Genomic DNA, 25,668 nt, shown 5'->3' with positions numbered 1-25,668 from the left:
GGTTCTTTAATGGATAAACTCGGTGTGCTGGTCTCGGCAGATATGCATTTTTGTGGTCCCTCGGAAGACACTAATTCAGTGAGAGCTCAGCCCCATAAAATGAATGAATGACATTTACATAGTGCTTTTCTAACACTACACTCAAAGCACTTTACACAGTGAACAGGGGACTCTTCTCAACAACCACAATCGGACTGTCTTGCCAGTCGCACACAGAGATTTATCGCTCAGCAGGTGGAAAACGCCTGAGAAACATTGGCCACCTGTAAAAGGCGGGTGTAAGCAAGCATACTCTTTTAGGTTGCTTCAAATATGCTCTTTTATGAGTGCAATGTAACATACTGCAAACACGGAAGTGCTTTGAGACGGGACTTCTTTTGCTGGAACACAACAGGAAGATGAATATAACTCGTTCTCACTGACCAGGTGCAGATCAAATGGTTTAGGGTTCCAAAGCACAAGAGATGTCTAAACAAGTTAGTTAGTTTAGTCTTGGTAGACTAGATCTGCTTTATGCATGCTACTGCTGCTTGGCCTGAGTCAATATACTGCTGCTGTTGGCACGAAAACATGATGCTGCTGAGACCGAAGAGCATGCTGCTGCTACTGTAGCATATCAAGATAAAGCTCCCCAACACTTATATTTAAAGATATATAATACAGTTAACTGCATGTCTCCCCTGTCCCCCGTCCTCCCAGCAGATCAGACTGACAGACGTGGGCTGCAGTGAAGTGGATTTCAGTCATGTGTAGCTTGCCATGTATCCCTAAATGTGTTCTCAATGGGTTTATCTAGAGACCCCAAAAACTATGTGTATGAGTGTTTCTAGATTTAGCTTAAGGATTTAACTTGATGCAAACTGTGGAGTAGGATTAGTCTTGTCGACTGATCTGCTTAATGCCTGCAATAAGACCAAATGCCACTAGGGTGTAAAGATGGTATAAAATGATGTATCCCTATGCACTCCAAGGCTAGGAGATACTGTAGAGCCTGGTGTCATACTCCTTAGAAGACATAATCAAACAATTCACTATGAGCCCGTCTATAATCCAGACGGCACTGTTATATTTTACCTGGTGTAATTACACTAACTTGGCTCAAGAATACGATCAACCTGGTGCGATCTATATTCATGCTGCAGTTACCAGCCAGGGGACTAAAGCGGTTGTTATATGAATCGCTGCTTATAGTCTTTTGAATGTCACAATACTTAGTTTATGTACAAACATTCAAATAATTATGATATGTTTAAACCGCTACTTCTCCTATACGTAATAGTGGGGGGCCTGTCTAGATTTCAAATATTCAAATAATGATGGTGCTGTTTTTTACTTCAGAAATGTTCTGACTATACTTTGTGATCAGTTGAATGCCACTTTGGTGAATTAACGTACAAATTTCCTTTCGAAACAGCATTTTTCTAAACTTTTGGCCACCAGTCTAAATATTATTGTGTGCATTAAAGAACTTATGGTGTGGATTATTAGTTCTGGAAAACTCACAAGCGAAGGGTAAATGGATGATGTTACCTGCTTGTCTGACTACGAGATATTGCTGCTGCATAAACTGCTGACTAAAAGCTAGATGCTAAAGCCAGAATAAAATGCTGAGATAAGTCTTTATGAAGTCATGGGGATACGATGGGCAAAAAAAGGGCAGCAACATGGCCAGCAGTAGAGCTCAGTACAATCTTTGGATTGTTTCATTGCCATTTTGCTACAACTACTGGATAGTTATTTGAGGATGCATCAAAGTTTTACATTATAGCTGGAGGATGGATGGTACTGATGCAGCATTGGTGTTGTCATCTTGCTTTGGCTTAGTTATAGGCACTATAGGAGCTTGAGTTCGGTTGATGGAGATATTTTCCTGGTAATGAATCCTCCAGGATTCTGGACTTGGAACCTACAATGTCAGCATGTGAAACCTATTCGGGAACACACAGGACGGTAATGCTACACATACTGTGCTGCTGTAGCCCTTTCCTTGTGTTTTGTGTGAGGTTAGTAGCAGCTTTATATATTTTAACAGAAAGGAAAAGCTTCTGATTGGATTTATATGACGAGTTGCACCTGTTCGACCTATCAGCCCTGCCATGTAGAGTTTCATAAATTAACTTTCTTGTCATTAATTAGAGATATTAGAGGCCTTTAAAAGCAACACCAAATACTCTGGTCAAGATGTGTGAATCTTCATGAATCTGCCTGTGGGGTTTCAAGCCTAGTAACCTATCATACAGAGTCATTAAGCATATGCAGTGCTTCATTAGATGCTACCTACACACTGAACTGAGATAACAAACACATTATCTTTCTTTAGAAATACTTAATAAAATTAAAAAATCTATGCAGAACTCCAGATATCAAAGTCAAAACACTGTTGATAAACTCTCAGATGGGAGTCAACAGCTAGCTGATATCTCTACAGTTGTTCACACACATCACACTGTAGTCAGCATGGTTATCACAGCATGATATTGACATGCATTGTTGCAGCTGCCGCTAGTGCCTCTTTAACACATGAGTATTGATACTGCTGGTGTTTTTAGAAGTATGACAATTCCACACCACCACATCACTATTGCTGCTCTAGTTGCCCATCACTTGCTCACATGGTAAGAACTTGAAATATTTTTGGATTGTTGCACAAAACACATTTTGGTCTTTTCTTTGCAGTGTTCCCACATTCCCTGCTGAAAAAAAGCATGTCTAGAGTGGTCACACTGAACACGTTCAAGATGTTTTAAATCATTAGTCAAATTTGAACTATCATAGGGAACACGGTATAGTTCTGACCAGGTTGACCTTGACCTCGCCAGCTGGTGGTCCAGCTAATCAACCAACTAAACCTACTTAAGCCCGTTAATGACCATACATTATCTTTTTTGACCAGCTAGAATTAACATAAAACCAGCTACCATCAGAAGGTGACCATGATTTTGCAAAGTAAACCCAAACCACAAATAAACCCCTGAAATAAGAGATAAAAGTTTATAAGACTGGCGTACAAGCTCCTAACATCAGCCCTGATCCTAACCCCACATTTTACCGTATCCCTAATATCTGATAGGAATGTTGATAGAAATATTTTTCCATGACATTTACATTTAGTCATTTAGCAGACAATTAAAGCCAAAACAACTTACAAATGAGACACATAGCAAGCAATTTATATACAAAGTTTAAAAACATCTGCAGTATAGGACTGCAAAGTTCTCACAGTGGCTGGAGTAGTAAAGATGCTAGCACAGAAGATAGAAATAGAGATACTAAGTGCAGGTTATGTGCAGGTGTAAGTGCAATTATTGTGGGTTTGTTAAGTGCCAGCAGAACAGGTGTGTTTTCAGCTGGTTTTTGAATGTTGAGAAGGTAACAGCAGATCATGTTGAGGTTGGAAGTACATTCCACCACAGAGGAGCAGAGAAAGTGAACGATTGTGAGATAGACTTTGAGCCTCTTTGTGATGGGACAACCAGGCGTTGGTCATTCTTAGACTGCAGAGAACGAGTTGGAGCATAGACCTGAAGAAGTGATTGAAGATAGTGGGTGGGGTTCCATTGGCTGTCCTGAAAGCCATAGTCAAATCCTTGAATTTGATGCAGGTACAGGTGGCCAGTGTAGTGAAATCAAGAGTGGGGTGACATGAGCCCGTTTTGGCTGATTGAAGACCAGATGAGCTGCTGCATTTTAGACCATCTGCAGTGGCTTAATTGTGTTAGATGGAAGGCCAGCCAACAGAGCATTGCAGTAGTCCAGTCTTGAAATGACCAGGAAGGCAAAGATCAGAGCTGAGACAGTAGAGTCATCAGGCTGGAATGACAGGTATATCTGTGTATCATATGCATAGCAGTGGTAGGAAAAGCCATGTGCCTCTAAGAAAGGTTAAAGTAATGTTGTATATACATCGAGAAGAGGAGGGGTCCAAGCAGTGATACTTGGGGAACCTCAGTGGCCAGCTGGTGTGTCTTGGAGAGCTCTCCTCTCCTGAGATCTTGAACAATATCTGACAGTGAGATATGACTCAAACCATCCAAGAGCAGTTACTGTGATGCCCAGGTCGAGAGGATGGACTGGAAGATGTTGTGGGTCACTGTGTCGAAGGCAGCAGTCAAGTCAAGGAGGATGAGGATGGATGATTTGGAGCTGGCTCTCACCAGTCGAAGGGTTTCAGCTACTGACAAGAGGGCAGTCTCTGTTGAGTGATCTTTTTTGAAGCCACACTGATGTCTGTCCTGTAGGTTGTTATGTGATATAAAAGCAGACAACATGTTGAATACAACCCTCTCAAGCGTTTAAACAGGAAGGGTAGGAGAGAGACTGGTCTGTAGTTGTTGACTACAGGGTTATGTCTTGTTTTTTTAAGCAGTGGGGTTACTTGAGCCTGCTTGAATGTATTGGGAATGTTTCCAGTTGTGAGATATGCATTACATAATGTGTTTGAGTGTGGGTAAGATCAATGGAGAGGCAGCTTGCTTAAGATGGGAGAGGATAGGGTCAAGTGGACAGGTGGTAGGACAGTTAGAAATAAGCACTTTGAAGACCTCAGTCTCGGAAAGAGGAGAGAAAAAGGAAAAAGTATGGGACATTGGAAGATATTAGCTGTGGGTGTTAGGTATAGAGAACTGGCTGCTGATGCTCACTAACTTGTCAGTAAGGTAGTGAGAAACAAGGATGTTGATCCAGGAACAAAACCATGTTCCTCACCATCAGAATCAAGGTGGTCCTGCAGGAAGAGTTTACTCTCTATTATGTGCATTTTGTATCCATGGTGCAGGTTTTCTGATTATGAGATGAGGTATGTAGGTATATTTTATATTACAGCCGAGTCATGGATCACTGAGAGCATGTAAGACATATTGATTACCTTTAAGAAAGACAATTATCACAACATGAAAAGGTCCCTTACTGATTACTATAATATGATTAATGGGATTTTATCATGAAAATTAAGAAGACTGGATGCAGAGCACTGAAATGTGTGCATATATTTGTTGTTCTACATCTTGTGTGTCTTTTCAACCCTCTCAACCAAATTTCACTGAATCTCTCCCACAGGAATCAGTCTGGCTCTCTTTAAATGGCTATGTTTCTCTCTCAGTGCAACCATAAAACAGCAAAATAAAAGTGAATAAAGGGAAATGTTAAACCCCTAGTGTGTCCTGAGAAAATCCCATATGTGTGGGCCCTGGGATCTCCTCGTCTGAGCTGGACAGGATGTAATCAGTCACCCTTTTCATCCTGCATTGAGCTTGAGAGGATTTAGAGCCCACATGGAAACTTTACAAAAAAGCTCATTCAGTAGCTATTGTCTTTACAGGCCCATCAGAGGAGTGAGTGGAGCTCTACTGGTGTGAGTGTCAGTATGAAGAACGGGATGAGGGATGATTAAATTCCTTCATGAGGTCGACTACAAACAAGTGAGTTATAGTTGTTGCCGTGCCTTAGTGGTTAGCCAGACACCTTAAGCTGTGCCGCTAATGGGAGAACTGGGTTTAAATCCAGAATCTGTATTTCTAATTTGCTAAAAAAGTCATTTACAGATGCAAAAGTTGGTAGATGGTACACAAACATCAAAGGTGTTCAACATGATTAATGAGGAATGTTTTGGGAAGCTGGGAGCTGCACTCTGCCACACTAAGATCAATCTGTATGTATTGCTCATCAACCTTCACCCCAGAATGTTTGATCAATGTGGTAAGCTTGCAGTTGTTTGTAATTTGTACTTGTTCGTCGTTTGTTCATCACACCATTTCAGACTTTTCAACGAGGTCAACTGACCTGTTGAGCAGGAAGATGTTGTCACTGCAGGTTAAGGCTTCCAGAAGAACCTTCTTCTCAGAGACAACAGTGGAGGAGTGGAACTTCATCCAGATAAACTCCCACACGTCCTCGTCCATCAGAGACACACCTGTGCAGTACACAATGTCCCGCATGTTGGGTGGAATCCTGGAGAACAGAACATTGACAGTAACATTTATATAAAGAAAGAAGCTGGATAATATATGCAGGCAAAAAACATTAGCACATACATTCACACTCATTGAAACCAATGGAGCCAAAAACAGGGCATGAATTTGTTATTTTTGTCAAATAAATGCAGAGGTTAATCTTTAGAGTCAAGGGAATACTTGGATATAAAGACACACTGATTACCATATAGACACATACGTATTGGGGAATGTTTGCATGTAATTTGGAATCCTCATAATGTTTTATAGATTTGATTTGAGGATGGATACATTTTATACTTAATTCACACTGAAAGTGAGCAGCACAGCACGACAAAATTAGACCACTGCCATCATGATCAACAAAACTGTCTAAACTGCAAATGTAGCAGTAGTGTGCATTTGCAGTGTAGACAGCTTCATTGATTATAATTGGAGCGATCTTGTTTTGTTGTGTGGTAATGTGCCACTCCGTCTCAGTGTGGTTTTCAGGGTTTGTGTGACTGAGAGTGTCAGGATGCCGTTTGATCAGCCTCGTTGTGTTTGTGTCTGTGTCGTTGTTCGTCCGTAGCGCTTCGCTGTCTTGTTTGTTCGCCCGCGCGCTTCGGCGCGTGGTGTTTGTGTTCGTTCACCATGTGTGTCTGCACGTGTTGTTTTCCATGCGCGCAACTGTCAGCTGTCGCCCCTCCCTCTTGTTACCTTGTTAGTTCAACATTACACTCACGTGTCACTCCTCATTAGCCTCTCTTTATATTCCCCTTGTGTTTTTTGTCTCTTGCCAGATCGTGTTTTTGCGTGTTATTCACGTCGAGCTAATCTTGCTCTTTCTTGCTATTTGTGGTAATCTAGTTATCTAGTCAAGTTTTATTTTTTCTTCTATTTAGATTTGCTTTGGATTCCTAGGGTTTTCCTATTTTGCTTTTCTTTTGCTGTGTCTTGATCCCAGCTTGCTCAACCCTGATTTGATTTATTATTTTTATCCTTATTGATGTTTTCTATTTTGCTATACATTGACTTTGTATAGTTTATAGATTTTTGCTTCATTTTTTCTCATCCCCTGTGGCTTGCATTTCGAGCAGTTTAGCCTTTCCCCTTTTTCCCCTCTCCAGTCTCACGGTCTTCCAGGCTGCTGGACAGAGCGTATTCCCTCACCACCTCCGGGCTACCAGCAGTCATCTCCCTTCCCCCTCGCCGCGCCTCACCTGCCTACACTGCCCGTTGCTTCCCCAGTCTCATTCGCCATCATCATTGACCTCTTTTGCAGACTGCTCTTGGCTGGGAGTTACCGTCCGACGGACCCAGTCTACGTTTCCTGAGGCCGTTACTATCTGTGGACGCTCGTCCTGTCCGGCCCGTGCTTGTCAATTTCCCAATAAACTGTTCTGAACCCTGCAATTGAGTCCTCTTCCTTCTGAACCCTGACAGAGAGAGCTAATTTAACATGTTACAACGCCATCTGTTATTGCCCCCTATATCAGATACAATTGCATTCCCACTACATTGTGTTTAATTCATGTTAATGCTGTTTTCTTGGTGAAAACATTTTTCACTTGTTAGAGAAAGAATTGAATCCTGAGGGTTGTTCAATGATAGCAATCACGAGTCTACATCTCAACCACCAGAAGAACCAATGATGAGAGTGTTTGAGTATTTCTTTGTTTGCATTTTTATGCACGTGCAAGATTCTTTCTTTTGCTGTTTCTTCTTGAAAGCATCCTAAAATTCTCACTAGTATATGGCATGATCACAGTAGTGAGAGTTTGTGTATGGAAAGCTGTTTTTGAATTGTCCTGTATGATTCTCAAGGCTTTAAATTCAAACTGAATTCATTGATCCTTTATAAGTGGTGGTCTGCCATCTGAAATCACAAACCATATTTTCACCCTTTGGATCCAGATTGTTCATCAGCTTCTTCAAATTTCTGTCACAGTGAAAAAATTCCATGATAACTCTGAGCTAATATAATCTGAGACCTTTAAACATGAACTTTTAATGGTTAGAATGTAAGTGAAAAGTTAAATTTGAGGTAGATCATCACCGCAGACCTCTACAGCAAGCACAGTGTAATATAGAGTCAGACAGCATGTCTCAGATATATAGGTAAGAGATCTCAGTGGACCTGTGATATCATCTGGCTACAGTTCACAAAATAATAACTGTCTACAGTAGAGCCACAACAGAGAGAAACGAATTATCCGCCATCCCAAGAGTGTCAAGAAGCGATGCATGTAATATTCCTAGAAGAAGAAATAAGTCATTCTGCATATAAATCAATGAACTTTTGATTTACTCAAACAAAGTGAAATGAAGGCCTGTTGATTCTAAATGAGCCACCAGAGCCTCTGGTAGTTTTGATGTAGAAAAACTGAACCTCCACTAACATATAACATTATCTGAAATCCAAATGGAGCATATAGATAGAAATTGCCCCCACCTGTGAATGTGATATATTGTTTATGACTGCTTGAGTAAGGAAGGATAAGTGAATTACAAAACAAGTCAACGAATCTTTCTGCTTTTCCATTCCAGCACCATTAAAATTTAGATACCTCAAAAATGTTATGCTTTTTTAGATGAATGTGCAAAGAATGAAGATGGGAGTTGACACACAACATCAATCAAATCTACTGATAAGACTTCCTGGAAAAGTTTGATTTGCTTCAATATTTGGCTGTGTGTGGCGCTGACAGATTTCTAATAAAACCTGTTATAAGATGAGCCTGTGCACATTTTGTAGGGAACTTGTCCACGAGACACTCAAACTTTTATACTTTTTTACAAATGTCTGAGTAATTTGCATTGTGTGAGCCTTTTTTGTTTTTAAAAGAGACTAAAACTATGTGATTCATTGCACTAAATGAGTTTAGTTGGCATAGTTTCCCTCAGCAGATGGTGTTGTTATTTGTATTATTATCAATAAAACACAGAAGGAGCATTTGTTGGTGTGTCTCTAGATGTACACTGATCTGTACAAGCCTGTCTTTGCCGTTTCTGGACCATAAATGCATAAATTCGATCATTCCTGTGACATTATCATCACCTATACTGTAGAACACAAAAAGGTCAAACACATTCCTCATTTATGATCTGCTCATCCTTGAATTTCAAATGAAACAGACATTTTTAGTATCCCATCAGGACTAGAGGTCATTTTTAAAGAAAGGACAATAAAGAACACATCTGGCAGATTCAAGCTTCTGCTGTCAGATCAGAGGAAAACACGGCACAATTTGAAAGAAAATTGAGATCGAAAGCTCCAAATACACAAACACACACCCACAATCATGCTCTCGCTCAGTTATATTGTTAAATCTGCATTATGGTCATTAGTGCTGCTGGTGGTGTGTTTGATAGTAGATTACGGTCATACGTGTGAGCATTGGCAGTGGTGGTTTAGTGGGCTAAAGCACATCACTTGTAATCAGAAGGTTGCTGGTTCGATCCCCACAGCCACCACCATTGTGTCCTTGAGCAAGGCACTTAACTCCAGGTTGCTCCGGGGGGATTGTTCCTGTAATAAGTGCACTGTAAGTCACTTTGGATGAAAGCATCTGCCAAATGCATAAAAATAAATGGATTGCTGTGGCCAGTGGAGAAAATTATTAGATGAACACATATGTGTTGCTTTGGAATGAAGGTGCTATTGTATGAATGTTGACAAGGTTAATATGCTGGAGGTTCTGATCAGACCTCAAAATGTCTACACACACACGCACGCACGCACATTACAGTAGCAACGACTGTGCATTAGCTTTTAGTGTGGCCCAGTGTTTTTCTGCACCTCTGTTGAATCTACAGCATCATAGCAAATGGATGGATTGATTTGGCTTTTGCTCAGTCTTAAAAGTTAAATTCATCCATCATTCTGACAGCATACCTGAGAGCCAACAGCACTGATGGCCAGAGTGAGCTATTCTTTTGATTTTGTCAAATGCACAATACATTTGAACTGAAAGATATGCAAATATTAGCTGTGAATGGAGCGTGTGTGTGTGTGTGTGTGTGTGTACTTCCTCGCCTGTTCTTGTTGCTGGAAATCCAGTCTGAAATGAGAGACACAGCTTGCCGGTGACAGTGTTTGTTTCCAAAACTACAGGCCAGCATGATCAGCTCTCTCTGCAGCTCTCTGAGGAGGAAACATGCCACATGGATGTAAAGCAGGACGAAGGTCTACTGAGGTCACTGTTATCTCTGAAGTTGAAAATATCTGACTTACAACTTTACAATTCAGTGTCCTCTTTATTATATGCTACATATTATATTATAAAAGTAATAAATAATTCAAGATGGACATAGGATTAAAGATAGACTCACTCGGTCTGATAAGCAACCTGCATGAAGGAGCCGTCAAAGGAAGTGGATGGCCAGCCCATCTTGTGATACTTTGGTGCCACCTGTTTAAGCACATAGTCCTGATGATAGAGAAGAAACAAAGTTTAACCAAAATAAAACAAATCAATTCTCACTAAACACATCTCTTTACACAGTCCACCCAGAACACTGAAATAAATTATGCTGTAAAAACAGTTTATTCAGAAATTGCCATGGTTCCTATGTCACTATGAGCACATTCATTTATAAAACATTTGCATTCAGTATTAAGTAGCCTGGTCGACCTTCATGAACAGCAGTGTGAACTATCCAATAATAACTGAGCTCATTTAAATATAGAAAGTCTTATAGGTACAGTAGTAAATCTATAATCTAAGTTTAAAGCTGAAGTGTGTTATTTCTACGCCAATAGCACCAACAAATGAACTGCAAAAATAAACGTTATTCAGAAACAGCTTTCCGAATATAATCTCTATAATCTGCCATTGATCAAACCGACAGTTTTGTATTGGATACAGTATAAATATATGAAAATGTGTTTGTTTTGAGTTGGCATATGGTCCATGGAAATGTCACTGCAGGTGATGTCATGGCTAATTTAACGTGACTTCTCTCCTTTATGCTCTCTCTCTTTAATGAGACGAGTGAATGATTATAATTAGACCCACTTGGCTGCAAATGGAATTTGTAAAACACACACACACTTATGAGTCTGTAAACACACAGAGATGATGCTGTTTTCCACATCTTAGTGGGTGATACGCCGGGTCAATTGTTGAGTGCTTACTATTGCCATTGACTGATGCAATTCTGATTTACCAATAGATTAACAGCTGCTGGACAATTCAACTTGATACTGTTTGTTTGTAAACAGATCTACACTACGTTGGTCACACACACACACACACACACACACACACACTCTGACAGTGAGACACAAGGACACATGATTTGAAGGAACCTGAATAATCATCTCCAGTTGTTTCCTGTCTTGCATTACAGTCTAAACATCTGCTGAGTGTGACACTGTAAACACATTAAAGTAAGAGTGATACAGAGAGAAGATGCTATTAAAATCATCAGGCATTCATCCCTGACAATAAAGAGCTGTCCATTACAGGGGAGGAAATGAAATTACTCTGAAATGTGTGTGTGTGTGTGTGTGTGTGTGTGTGAGCGTGTATGTGTGTGTGTGTGTGGATCAGACTCATGCTAACTAGACACTGAACTGATGTGAGAACAGACTCACACTAAACAGAAACTGAACAGATGTGAGTTCAGACTCACACTAAACAGAAACTGAACTGATGTGAGTTCAGACTCACACTAAACAGAAACTGAACAGTTGTGAGATCAGATTCACACTAAACAGAAACTGAACTGATGTGAGTTCAGACTCACACTAAACAGAAACTGAACAGATGTGAGATCAGATTCACACTAAACAGAAACTGAACTGATGTGAGATCAGACTCACACTAAAGAGACACTGAACTGATGTGAGATCAGATTCACACTAAACAGAAACTGAAATGATGTGAGATCAGACTCACATTAAACAGACACTGAACTGATGTGAGATCAGACTCACACGAAACAGACACTGAACTGATGTGAGATCAGACTCACACTAAACAGACACTGAACTGATGTGAGATCAGATTCACACTAAACAGACACAACTGATGTGAGATCAGACTCACACTAAACAGATTGTGGTCTTCGGTGCGGTCCAGAAGTTTGTCCAGCTGGTAAAGAGCTCGACTAGCAGCGTGCCATGGCAGAAACTCACTCTCCTGAGACAAGTATGGGATGATCTGCAGGGGGAGTTTTTGGGGCAGATACCCTGCTCTAGACAAACATAAGAGAGAGAGAGAGAGAGAGAGAGAGAGGGGGGGGGAGGGGGGAGAATAAAAATAACACTGAAATCAGATTTAAGCAACAAATTACTCTAATACCATCTGGACATTGACATAGCAAACATAATGGATTCAGAGCTTCAAATGTAATATGTACAAATTGCATATTTATGCATACTGATTGATTTTGTCTATCATTATTCATTAAGAATAGCTACAGGCTTTCTGCTTTGCTTTGATTTGCAAATCAAAATGTGCTAAAAGACAAAGCAAAACACTCTCTTGCATAAATCCATAAAATTTCAGATCTGGAGCACTAACAGCACAGATCAAACCCTATACACTGTAATTTATAGCAGTACAGAACAACCCCTGAATGAAGTATTTCATGAGGATCCTGTGCTCTGGTCAAATGACACAGTGTTCCTAGAACACAATTATTCCCAGTCTTTCAAACACGGCTCGTCATTGCTGTCTCCATTTATTTCGGTGCCTGAAGGTACCAAGTTCATCTGTACAAAAATATTACGCAAGTATAAACACCATGGGACCATGCAGCCATCATACCGCCCAGGAAAAAGAGAGATGAACATATTTTGGTGCAAAAAGTGCAAATCAATCCCACAACAACAGAAAGGACCTTGTAAAGATGCTCAAGGAAACAGGTGGACAAGTATCTATATCCACAGTAAAACAAGTCCTATATCGACATAACCTGAAAGGCTGCTCAGCAAGGAAGAAGTCAATGCTCCAAAACAGCCATAAAAACGCCAGACTACAGTTTGCAAGTGCAATTGGGGAGAAAGATCTTACTTTTTGGAGAAATTTACTCTGGTCTGATGAAAGAAATTTTGAACTTTTTGGCCATAATGACCATTGTCATGTTTGGAGGAAAAAAGGTGAGGTTTGTATGCTGAAGAACACCATCCCGACAGTGAAGCATGCGGTTGGCAAGGGTGCCTTGCTGCAGGAGGGACTGGTGAACTTCACAAAATTGATGGCATCATGAGGAAGGAAAATTATGTGTATATATTGAAGACATTAGCCATGAATGTAAAGCTCGGTTGCAAATGGGTCTTTCAAATGGATAATGACCCCAAGAATACCTCCAAAGTTGTGGCACAATGGCTTAAGGACAACAAAGTCAAGGTATTGGAGTGGCCATCGCAAAGCCCTGAGCTCAATCTGAAAATTTGCGGGCAGAACAGAAAAATTATGTGCGAGCAAGGAGGCCTACAAACCTGAAATGCCAAAATTCAAGCAACTTATCGTGAGAAGCTTTTGGAAGGCTACCCAAATGTTTGAACCAAGTTAAACAACTTAAAGGCAATGCTAATGCTAATGCTAAAGTGTATGTAAACTTCTGAACCACTGGTAATGTGATGAAAGTAATAAAAGCTGAAATAAATAGTTCTCTCTACTTTTATTCTGACATTTCCCATTCTTAAAATAAAGTAGTGATCCTAACTGATCTAAGACAGGGAATGATTTCTACAATTAAATGTCAGGAATTGTGAAAAACTGAGTTTAAATGTATTTATCTAAGGTGTATTTAAACTTCTGACTTCTACTGTACTTTTCTAAGTGACTGGACTTTACCTGATCAGTTGGGCAATTCAATCCCATAGACTTATATTGAATGAGGCATCTGAGCCATATCTACGCTCCCACAAAAAATGTACTGTTAAATGGGCATGTAATGTGCTGGCATTGCACCCACAGTGGATCATTTAAAGTCATGGATGTAACCGCTGTTACGCATGTGCGAGACTTCAATAGCACTCGCGGAACAGAGAGGAGAGCGGACTTTTACACTAAACACCATGATCAGATTCAAATCAGTTTTCAAAATGGACTGCGGCTCATTGTCCAATTTCTTGGCTGCATTTATGCTACCAGTGCTCCAAACACGCTGATTATGAGGGCGTGCTGTTATAGGAAGCACTGATTATGTCGCTTACTCTCTGTGTGTCAGATAACGGACATGATATGATTGAAATCACACATCAGAATGGACCACAGTCCATAACCGTACCGAAGAGGGCATGTTTGTTGGCCGGCTGCTTCCACGACTGAGGATCTGTCCTGCTGTAAATTCAAACCGTTCACAAACTTATATGGAAACACATGCCCCGTTCTAGGAGATGCATGACAGATGTAAATAAAACAAGGATGTACAGGAGTGCTGCCATTGATTTTGCTGCTCTCTGTTCCATGTCTCAAAAGAAACTGGCCGAGCTCATTTGGGTGCGGTCTTTGGTGGAAAGATGGAGACTGCGATGCGGGTTGGAGGTGAGTGGCACTAAATATTTACCCCACATTGAGTGCTTGTTTGCCATCTCCATTTATTTGTGGTTCAGTGTAGTGGAAATGCATGGTCTATTTAAATTGGCTGCAAACCATATGACTTCAGATTTGAGTTGTGGAGCATCATACGCTATGAAATTTAATCTAGTGTCGGCTCTAATATATCAAATATTATTTTATATCCTCAGACTAAATGGAATAATTTTACTATCTGTCCAATTTGATTCATTTTTACTTTATTTATTTTTTGACTCCAGAATAACTGAATCATCCCCATCTTACATCAATGAGTCCTGACTAAGTACATGCTCAAATCATCAATCTTATGACACTGTTCACACATAAAATAAAAACTGAACTTTTCAGTTAATGTTACAATTTCTGGTCACACTTTATATTAGTAGGCCTTAACTACTATGTACTAACATTAAATACATACAAGACTATGCATTAACTGTGTAACTACATGTTGTTCTGCAAAATACACACATTTGCTGCTACTGAGGTTGAGGTACAGGTAGGTTTAGGAGAAAGGGTAGGGTTAGGAGTAAGGGTAGGGTTAGGATAAGGGATTAGAGTTAGGTTTGGGGGTAAGGGTTGGGTTAGCGTTATTTACTCTTGACATTCTCTCAACCAACATCTTGAGGTATCACCCTGGGATGCTTTTTAAACAGTATTGAAGTAGTTCCCATCTATATACACACACATATACATACTGTCGGTGAAAGGTTTGGAATAATTTACATATTTAGTTGTTTTGAAAGGACATTGTGCTTTAATTCACCAATGTGGCCTTCAACTGTTTACAATGTATATTCAGGACATTAATAACGTGAAAAATCCATAATGACTGTCATTGTATTTCACACAGCAGTGACTGAAGGCTATTCAGTTTCTGGCTTCCATTTTATTATTATTATTATTCATTATTATTCTGATCGAGGGATGGAGGGGAAATGATCATTAAAAATAAAAGAACACAACATTACCATAAAACTATCATGAAGCATTGATGTTTTCCTTGGTTGGTGTATAAGTTGATCACTATCACACTTTGCAATGAGATTATACACACATTCACAACCTCAGAGAAACATGTGTACAGGATATCATTCATACAACCACTACAGAGGGCCAGTGGGGTTAAAAATAAGATTAAATGACTTGCTAACTTTAAGCGAATTTATTTATTTTCTTCTTTTCTGTTGTTGTAAGGGTAACAAGTTGTGAGCTTGTAGTCTCAGCAATAAAGGACATACTTGCCAATAAGTTTTAAATGAAACTTTCCAACCAGGCATGCAGGGTCCTTAACATCCAACACACAGACCGCAATGACAGTGACACTCAACAATCATATTTTTGGAAAGCGACACAAAACCCAAAGGGACAACAAAAACATCACCACCAGTACAAATACCGCAATAAAAATCAAATATTAAGACATTTATTTCCAGGTTTTACACATACCGCGGTGCATGCTGAGAACCCAACATCGTTTTAGCTAACAAAATTATTTTAAGTTGCCCCATCAGAAATGGTTTAAGTGAACTTACATTTCACAATTCAAATTTATTGCACACAATGAAATTAAGTTGTGAAAAAAAGAAAAGTAAAAGAACTGGTACATTAGCTTATTTTAAGTAACTAAATTCAGCAAATCACAGGGAAACATTGAAAAAGATTAGTGATTGCCGCGGGGCCCCCTCCAAATCTCCAAGGATAGCCCTGGCTGCGGTGAAGCAGATATTGATTTAGAAACAGATCGGCATTTCTATGTAAGTTCATGACAAGCAGCTAATGATTACAGCAATGACTGTGAGCTGTTAACAACAACTGTCAATTCTGTAATTTTAGATTTACATCACAAACCCTAGTTTAGCAGAACTACAGCAAACATCTAACAAGATCTCATCTCAAATTTCATTCTCATTACTGCTATACATTAATGAAAATCATCCTGTCTAAACTGTCTTTAATTCAGTACTTGTGTGTGTGTGTGTGTGTGTGTGTATGTGTATGTATATGTATATATATATATATACTGTGTGTGTATATATTTATATACTGTGTGTGTGTATATACACACACACACACACACACACACACATATACATATATATATATATATATATATATATATATATATATATATATATATATATATATATATATATATATATATATATACACATACACACACACAGTATATATAGACATACACACACACAAAGTATATATATACACACACATACACATAAACAGTATATATACATACACACACACACAATAAATATACATACACACACACATAAACAGTATATACACTCACCTAAAGGATTATTAGGAACACCTGTTCAATTTCTCATTAATGCAATTATCTAATCAACCAATCACATGGCAGTTGCTTCAATGCATTTAGGGGTGTGGTCCTGGTCAAGACAATCTCCTGAAATCCAAACTGAATGTCAGAATTGGAAAGAAAGGTGATTTAAGCAATTTTGAGCGTGGCATGGTTGTTGGTGCCAGACGGGCCGGTCTGAGTATTTCACAATCTGCTCAGTTACTGGGATTTTCACGCACAACCATTTCTAGGGTATACAAAGAATGGTGTGAAAAGGGAAAAACATCCAGTATGCGGCAGTCCTGTGGGCGAAAATTCCTTGTTGATGCTAGAGGTCAGAGGAGAATGGGCCGACTGATTCAAGCTGATAGAAGAGCAACTTTGCCTGAAATAACCACTCGTTACAACCGAGGTATGCAGCAAAGCATTTGTGAAGCCACAACACGCACAACCTTGAGGCGGATGGGCTACAACAGCAGAAGACCCCACCGGGTACCACTCATCTCCACTACAAATAGGAAAAAGAGGCTACAATTTGCAAGAGCTCACCAAAATTGGACAGGTGAAGACTGGAAAAATGTTGCCTGGTCTGATGAGTCTTGATTTCTGTTGAGACATTCAGATGGTAGAGTCAGAATCTGGCGTAAACAGAATGAGAACATGGATCCATCATGCCTTGTTACCACTGTGCAGGCTGGTGGTGGTGGTGTAATGGTGTGGGGGATGTTTTCTTGGCACACTTTAGGCCCCTTAGTGCCAATTGGGCATCGTTTAAATGCCACGGCCTACCTGAGCATTGTTTCTGACCATGTCCATCCCTTTATGGCCACCATGTACCCATCCACTGATGGCTACTTCCAGCAGGATAATGCACCATGTCACAAAGCTCGAATCATTTCAAATTGGTTTCTTGAACATGACAATGAGTTCACTGTACTAAAATGGCCCCCACAGTCACCAGATCTCAACCCAATAGAGCATCTTTGGGATGTGGTGGAACGGGAGCTTCGTGCCCTGGATGTGCATCCCACAAATCTCCATCAACTGCAAGATGCTATCCTATCAATATGGGCCAACATTTCTAAAGAATGCTTTCAGCACCTTGTTGAATCAATGCCACGTAGAATTAAGGCAGTTCTGAAGGCGAAAGGGGGTCAAGCACAGTATTAGTATGGTGTTCCTAATAATCCTTTAGGTGAGTGTATATATATACACACACACACACACACAGTATATATATATATATATATTGAAAGCAATATCATAATGTAAATATATCTCAATGGTCATAAATATAGGCCTTAGTTTTATTGTGAAAAATAATATTTCTTATTTATATCCTTATATTTTGGGGTGAAATGTGTCCGGGACTTTTCATGATTAACCTAAACACTCTGTAGAGTTGGTGCTGCCGAAAATGTTACAGTAAATTTATAGTTTAAAGTAATTTGTAAGGAAGATACAACAACATTGTAATTAATCCAGTCATAACATTTTTCAAACAGTAATGCACATATGATCTTTATTAATGCAATAATCTTAATATTGCATGTATAATCTTTAGGATAAAGTTGGGCTACATAAGCTTTCTTCCCCTTTATTGGTCCCGTAATTCATAACAATAAAAGCTGGCTCAAATTTGAGATCCAGTGCTATTGAACAAAGTAATTCCAATTAGCTCCAGTGGCATTTAATTGGATAACATCACATATGCAGCAATGCCAATTTATAATCCACTGTCATCTGAACACTCTTTATAATGCAGGTCACTTGCAGAGAGACGTTTTACACAGTGCGATTCATTGGATACAGTTTTTAATATGCAAGTTGGCATTTTTACTTCTCAAGGACATGAGATCCCTATTTTAAGGCCTTGATGCTGAATGAGAAAACCTGCTAATGCCCACTCTGTTTTATGAATCTTAGCAGTAAATAAAAGCAGAGAAAAGAAATATGTATAAATCAGACTAAAACAAAAACTCAAGCATAAAAGAATTTCCCTTCGGTCCTAAGTTTCAATTATCCAGCTCTCTTTAGTAAATAAGGCCCGGATGAATAAATGGGCTAACTGAATGACACGCTACAACACAGAGGGAATAGGTTTCCATTCTCAGACCAGCGTGACAGCAATAAGCTTAACTTTCCCTGTGGATTTGTCATCAGTGGACTGAATTGCCATGCACAGAAAACAACTGTACCGTGTGGCACCCTTGTCCATAAAGGCATAAATGTCTACATTAGTGTTAAAGCTTAACTAAAGCCACACCATGCTGGCAGATGAGCCTCTCCACTCAGTGTGATGAAGAGTTCTGCTAATTAGGGCTGTCACGATTATAAAATGTGGCTGACAATGGATTGTCAAATATAATTGCGATTACGACGATTAATTTTCTCATTTAGGGCTTTCACGATTATAACGAAGCTATATATGTAGCTAAACTCAGCTCCTGAATAATAAATCATGTATAATATGTCATGAATGATATTTCATACCAGTTGAGATTTAACAATGAATTCCACCATATGCGTCCGTTCATCACGTCTTTGTCCCCCCTCACACATGGAACATAGCAGTGATTGAAGCAGGTAGATGCTTAATTCAAAGAGTGCTGCTGGTGCCAACACACTTTATCTCCTTCCACCTTTTGTCATTTGCGTTTCGAGCTGATCTGTGGTTAAATATCTGCTACAGAACTCTGTGTGGAGAAACGGTGCAATTCACTTGGATTGGAGTTTATACCAGCCAATGGTTTCTCAGATCGGGTCAGGCTGAATTAAAGCTGTTCTTCCACTGAATTTTGAAGAAGCCAAGCATGGTATTATTCAGAATATATCTTATATCTCTGAAAAGATCTGTACTTTAAAATCCACTTTTGAACACGTGGCTTTTGGGTAATAGGCAACTACGGCACATGTAAACACATTCAACCTGAAACTAGCGGGAGTATTTCATGAGGCTCAGTGCAAGAAGTCCATTGTTTTAAGGCTTTCGTGATTACAACGATTAATTGTTGTTTTAGGGATTTTAAGATTATGAATATTAATTGTCTGTTTTAGGGGTTTTACGATTATGACGATTAATTGTCTGTTTTAGGGCTTTTAACTCTCTGGGGTCGACAGACGTGCCGGCGCGTCCTGCTGGATATTTTCATCATTACAGTGGAAACAACTTAAAATACTCCGTAATTTTTGGGTATACAGATAAGTGTAAGACATCATTAGAGACTATAAAGGGTCTACTTTTATTTGTGTACACACACAATAACAACAAAATCTTGTGCTTTTGTAAAATAAAGAAAATAAAAAGGGTGAGCTTTCAGCTCTCTCTGTGTTCACAAGTATATTTCTGAAACACGTCACAAAAATGAACTGAAACTCTGCGAATACTTATCACACAAACATGAAACATGTGTCTAAAGAAAGCTTAAAATGTCTACTTTTAAATAAAACAATTCAAATTTAAAAGAAATATTCTCCTGCAATGCAATCTGTTTGAAACAAAGCGATGTACAACTTTTACTTGGATATCTAATTATCTGTAATGTGATCCCACCCACCAGCAGAGCGCACCATTCATACGGTAATGTGCTGAGAAGTTCAATGCAAATGTACACACCCCGACCATGAGGTCTGATGTAAACACAACACAACTCAACTTTTCTGTGTGTTTGTAACGATACATAGGCGACTGTGAGGTTTGATTTAAACACATTTCATTCATTTTTCTGCACGTTTTGCAACAATACACAGACGAGAAAGCTCCAGGATAGTATGGAAGAGCTAACATTTTCCTCAGAAGAAGAGCGGGACTCTGATGAACATTTGTATTTTGAAGAGCGACTTGATCCAGCCGAGGATACAATTTCGGACGAGTAAGTCATTTAGTTTTAATTAGTTGACATGCTATTTTATATAAACATGTTCATATTTTACTAGTGGGACTGTTTCCAGACTTGCCAGCCAGGATTCAGAGTACTGACATTTGAAATATGTCCTAATAAGCAAGTTTTAGTTACATTTAAATGCTGTTTCGGCTAAAGCAGGTATTTCAATTGTATGCTGTATGATATAAATATGATATGTAATATGATATAAAAATAATATGAATGTTTAGATTATATTTTGACTAGTGTTTATGCTGCCTAATTATCATCAACAAAGCTTGTGCTTGCAAATATGTGTTCAGGTGTAAATGAGTAAAATGCACTTTAAATATGCCCATATTAGAAAATCAGCATATTATAATGATTTCTGAAGGATCATGTGACACTGAAGACTGCAGTAATGATGCTGAAAATTCAGCTTTGATCACAAATGGCATTTTACAATATATTAAAATAGAAAACTGTTCTTTTAAATTGTAAAAAGAGTTCAGAATATCAATGTTGTTTCTGTATTTTGGATCAAATAAATCCAGTCTTGGTGAGCAGAAGAGACTTCTTTTAACGGTAGTGTAGCTCTAAAATTAAGTAAAGTATTTATGTAAAGAAAATATATAGTCAGATTACTTCTTTTAACTTAAAACTTGATTTGGATCATTACGTCTCCTCACATTCATTCTCTGTCCCTCATTGATAGGCCCAGGTGTGAATTACAATGAATATTCATGATCATTCATGCCTCTTCGCATATTACCTTTCAACACTAAAAGTGTCTTACAAAAGTTCAATTACTATATTGGTTTGTATGAATGAGTGATCAGGATGGATTTCACATAATTTTGTAGCAAAAAATATTGGCTACAAGATCCAGTTCTCAAAAGTCTTGTGAACAAATGTTTAGTATCTGTTGTATGAACTTATTTCAGTGACTTAAAATTTTAGTTTTTTCAAAAACCACGCATAAACATATTTTCTCAAAAATACAAACCTGTACATACATGTTGCTCACATATTATTGTAGCCCAGTTTGTGCTGAATACAGTGTTATCAGACTTTAGCCATTAATGTGTTTTTAAGCAACTGAAAAAAGCACAAATGTCAAGGCATGTCAAAACTTCTCCAGGGCCCAAAATACACTCAGACCCCAGAGGGTTAAGATTATGATGATTAATTGTCTGTTTAGGGATTTTACGATTATGACGATTAATTGTCTGTTTAGGGATTATGATGATTAATTGTCTGTTTCAGGGCTTTTACGATTATGAAAATGTATTGTCTGCCTCAGGGCTTTATTTATCTGGATTCATTGTCATACAAAATTTATATTTACTATAGTAAAATAGGGGTTTATGATTTCCTTTAAGACTTTAAAAAGGATAAATCACATGAAAAATAATATTTTAAACATGAAAATATTTCTAAAATACCTTTCTCTCATTTTGTTCTACTTAAGTCTGGGTCCATTTTACATATTACTGGGTCCATATTTTAAGAACCCATCCGAACTGAATAGCAATTATGTTATATTAAACAGTAAAATATATCTGCCCTAAATTATTCACATTCACATGTTATTTTAAGTTATTTTTTAGATGGAGAACAGTTGTTCCTGTAGGGACTAACAGCAGCTTGACAGCCTGTGGCATAAAAAGCACTCAGAGGACACTCTATCACAGAGGATTGCTTTAGGAATTACTCTGTTCCCTCTATCCACTATCCTTCCTCTCCTGCTCTATCTTTCTCTCTATCCCTCCTCTTACAATCAGCAGTGGATCGGTGTGAGACTCCAGCTAATGAAGAAGCTCTGAAGGCTCGACACAATGAACCAGCAGTGGAAAGGCAGGAACAGATATGGTTTTGGAGAGATATAATGAGCTGATACACCCCTCAGTTTCTTATTATCCAAAAGCAGAGTAAGAGCTAGATAGTAGGTCTTTGCTGTTGCATTGAATTTAATTACTAATGGTTTTTACAAATAATTTACACAGACATTCTTTCTGCTCATGTTTCCTGAATAAAGCCTCAAGAGATTTTCCTCAACACGGTTACTGTCACTGCTCTCTGGTAAGGCGACAACCTGAAATGCTGCATTGTGACAACTGCTGTAACAATATCAAAAGCAATATGCAAATAAAGCAACCGCAGTGCTGAATAGCCTCTCTGAATGAGTCTGTGGGAAGTGATATAGATCTCTGATAAGACTGCTGATAGTTTTAGGCTCTCTGAATGATTCCACATGCATCCAGAGGAATCTGTAAAAAAAAAAAAAAACTCACCTCGCCAGATTGAAGACATCATCGATCAGACCAGCCCTGTTGCCCACGGAGATGATCTGCAGAGAAAGAGCGGCAGAAAAGACATTTATAAAACAAGCTGAAGACAGGCTGGACAGATGAGGAAGATGAGGAAAATTTGAAGAGGGAAGCAGATTGGCGGAAAATAGTAATGACAGGAAGAGTATGGAGGAATGGAGGAAGATCACGTGACAGATGTGGAATGAAGGAATTTATTGCACAGGGCATTGTTACTGGTGTACCGTTGGGTTGGTCATCAGTTGTTGAATTAGAAGTATCCAGTTGTGGAGGTCATAGTTCACTCTGAAGTAGCCGGTTTGATTGATGTTGCCCAGCAACCATGTCTCCCCATCCATGTGACTCACTCTGTGCATCTCTATAAATAAAATATGTAAAAGAACTTGAAAATATGTTAAATGACACTTCTGACAGTGTCAATTTCAGTGTTCCCTGAGAATCAAACCCATGATATTGATGTTGCTAGCACCAGTTGAGCTACAACAGCGGTGTCCAAACATTTACTACTGGGGGTCAGATGCAAAAAGTAATAAGGTGTTGCAGGCCGCACTGTTGTAATAATAATGAAAAAAAAGGCTAGATGCCACTATTGCATCATCGTTATATTTATGCTGAAAATTATGTAGGTTTTTAATCACATTTTGTGTTAATAAAGTATATATCTCTCACCAAGAATGCTTGTAATAGAAAATTAAAGGGATCACAAATTAAGGGGGGCAAAAATGCTTCAAAAAGTGACAAAAAATGCCATAAAGTTCAAAATGTGTGGAGCAAACAAAGCCCTGGTTTCATTTTTGATATTATTATTTATACAATCTGATATACACTCACCTAAAGGATTATTAGGAACACCTGTTCAATTTCTCATTAATGCAATTATCTAATCAACCAATCACATGGCAGTTGCTTCAATGCATTTAGGGGTGTGGTCCTGGTCAAGACAATCTCCTGAACTCCAAACTGAATGTCAGAATGGGAAAGAAAGGTGATTTAAGCAATTTTGAGCGTGGCATGGTTGTTGGTGCCAGACGGGCCGGTCTGAGTATTTCACAATCTGCTCAGTTACTGGGATTTTCACGCACAACCATTTCTAGGGTTTACAAAGAATGGTGTGAAAAGGAAAAACATCCAGTATGCGGCAGTCCTGTGGGCTGAAAATGCCTTGTTGATGCTAGAGGTCAGAGGAGAATGGGCCGACTGATTCAAGCTGATAGAAGAGCAACTTTGCCTGAAATAACCACTCGCTACAACCGAGGTATGCAGCAAAGCATTTGTGAAGCCACAACACGCACAACCTTGAGGCGGATGGGCTACAACAGCAGAAGACCCCACCGGGTACCACTCATCTCCACTACAAATAGGAAAAAGAGGCTACAATTTGCAAGAGCTCACCAAAATTGGACAGTTGAAGACTGGAAAAATGTTGCCTGGTCTGATGAGTCTCGATTTCTGTTGAGACATTCAGATGGTAGAGTCAGAATTTGGCGTAAACAGAATGAGAACATGGATCCATCATGCCTTGTTACCACTGTGCAGGCTGGTGGTGGTGGTGTAATGGTCTGGGGGATGTTTTCTTGGCACACTTTAGGCCCCTTAGTGCCAACTGGGCATCATTTAAATGCCACGGCCTACCTGAGCATTGTTTCTGACCATGTCCATCCCTTTATGGCCACCATGTACCCATCCTCTGATGGCTACTTCCAGCAGGATAATGCACCATGTCACAAAGCTCGAATCATTTCAAATTGGTTTCTTGAACATGACAATGAGTTCACTGTACTAAAATGGCCCCCACAGTCACCAGATCTCAACCCAATAGAGCATCTTTGGGATGTGGTGGAATGGGAGCTTCGTACCCTGGATGTGCATCCCACGAATCTCCATCAACTGCAAGATGCTATCCTATCAATATGGGCCAACATTTCTAAAGAATGCTTTCAGAACCTTGTTGAATCAATGCCACGTAGAATTAAGGCAGTTCTGAAGGCGAAAGGGGGTCAAACACAGTATTAGTATGGTGTTCCTAATAATCCTTTAGGTGAGTGTAGTTCTTAAAATTCTACTTTAAGAGTATCATTACACACTATCACAAAAATATGTTTTAAATAAAGGAATGACAGAAACAATTTGCTCATAAAAGTATATCCATAGGGCAATTATTGGCCCCTTTATGGAAAACTGATTTATGACCACGCTATAATGTAACAAATATTATACTGAGTACGAGCGAGAGCTTGTTCATTTCAATGCTCTTGAATTATGCTTTTCTAATCTCTATATATTACTAATTCAATCAAGCTTTCTGATCTGCTGTTATTTGTGTTACAAAAACTATTTTAATTTGATCAAAATGATTGTGCTCCCTTTATTGGGTTGAGTGCGAGCTGAGCGCACACAGTACAAGCAGAGATGCACAAGTGTTTTGAGCACTCTCTAGGAGGTCCGTGAATCATTATGCTTGTTTCAATAAAACCTCAAAGCGAACCAATTTACAACAATTAATAAACTTCCTGGCACTGCAGAAGGCATACTAAGTAAGTGTACTTGGCTCATGCTCAATAAAATTGGTGCGGCCACTCACGCTACACAAAGGCAGCTCTACTCAGTTGTATGATAAGTGGTCTCTGGACATTTTATCGAGAATGAGTACATGAGCAAAGTATTTAACCTGATACCAGTGCTATAACA

The 25,668-nt window shown here is 39.0% G+C and overlaps 1 protein-coding gene across 1 annotated transcript in view; it reads right to left on the bottom strand.

Annotated features, from left to right (window-relative positions):
* LOC127637424 (thyrotropin-releasing hormone-degrading ectoenzyme-like) overlaps nt 1-25,668 on the bottom strand; it is a 146,053-nt gene that overhangs the window by 5,581 nt on the left and 114,804 nt on the right. Inside the window, exons 11-16 of the mRNA XM_052118466.1 lie at nt 23,205-23,338; nt 22,945-23,000; nt 11,984-12,131; nt 10,263-10,360; nt 9,967-10,074; nt 5,779-5,946 (exon numbers count right to left, since the gene is read on the bottom strand). Of these exons, the coding sequence (XP_051974426.1) occupies nt 5,779-5,946; nt 9,967-10,074; nt 10,263-10,360; nt 11,984-12,131; nt 22,945-23,000; nt 23,205-23,338 (712 nt within the window). The remainder of the gene's footprint in view (nt 1-5,778; nt 5,947-9,966; nt 10,075-10,262; nt 10,361-11,983; nt 12,132-22,944; nt 23,001-23,204; nt 23,339-25,668) is intronic.

The sequence above is a fragment of the Xyrauchen texanus genome, chromosome 45, assembly GCF_025860055.1.
Source record: "Xyrauchen texanus isolate HMW12.3.18 chromosome 45, RBS_HiC_50CHRs, whole genome shotgun sequence".
Taxonomy (NCBI): domain Eukaryota; kingdom Metazoa; phylum Chordata; class Actinopteri; order Cypriniformes; family Catostomidae; genus Xyrauchen; species Xyrauchen texanus.
Note: the sequence above shows the minus strand (reverse complement) of the source record. Positions and strands in the feature narration are given on the sequence as shown.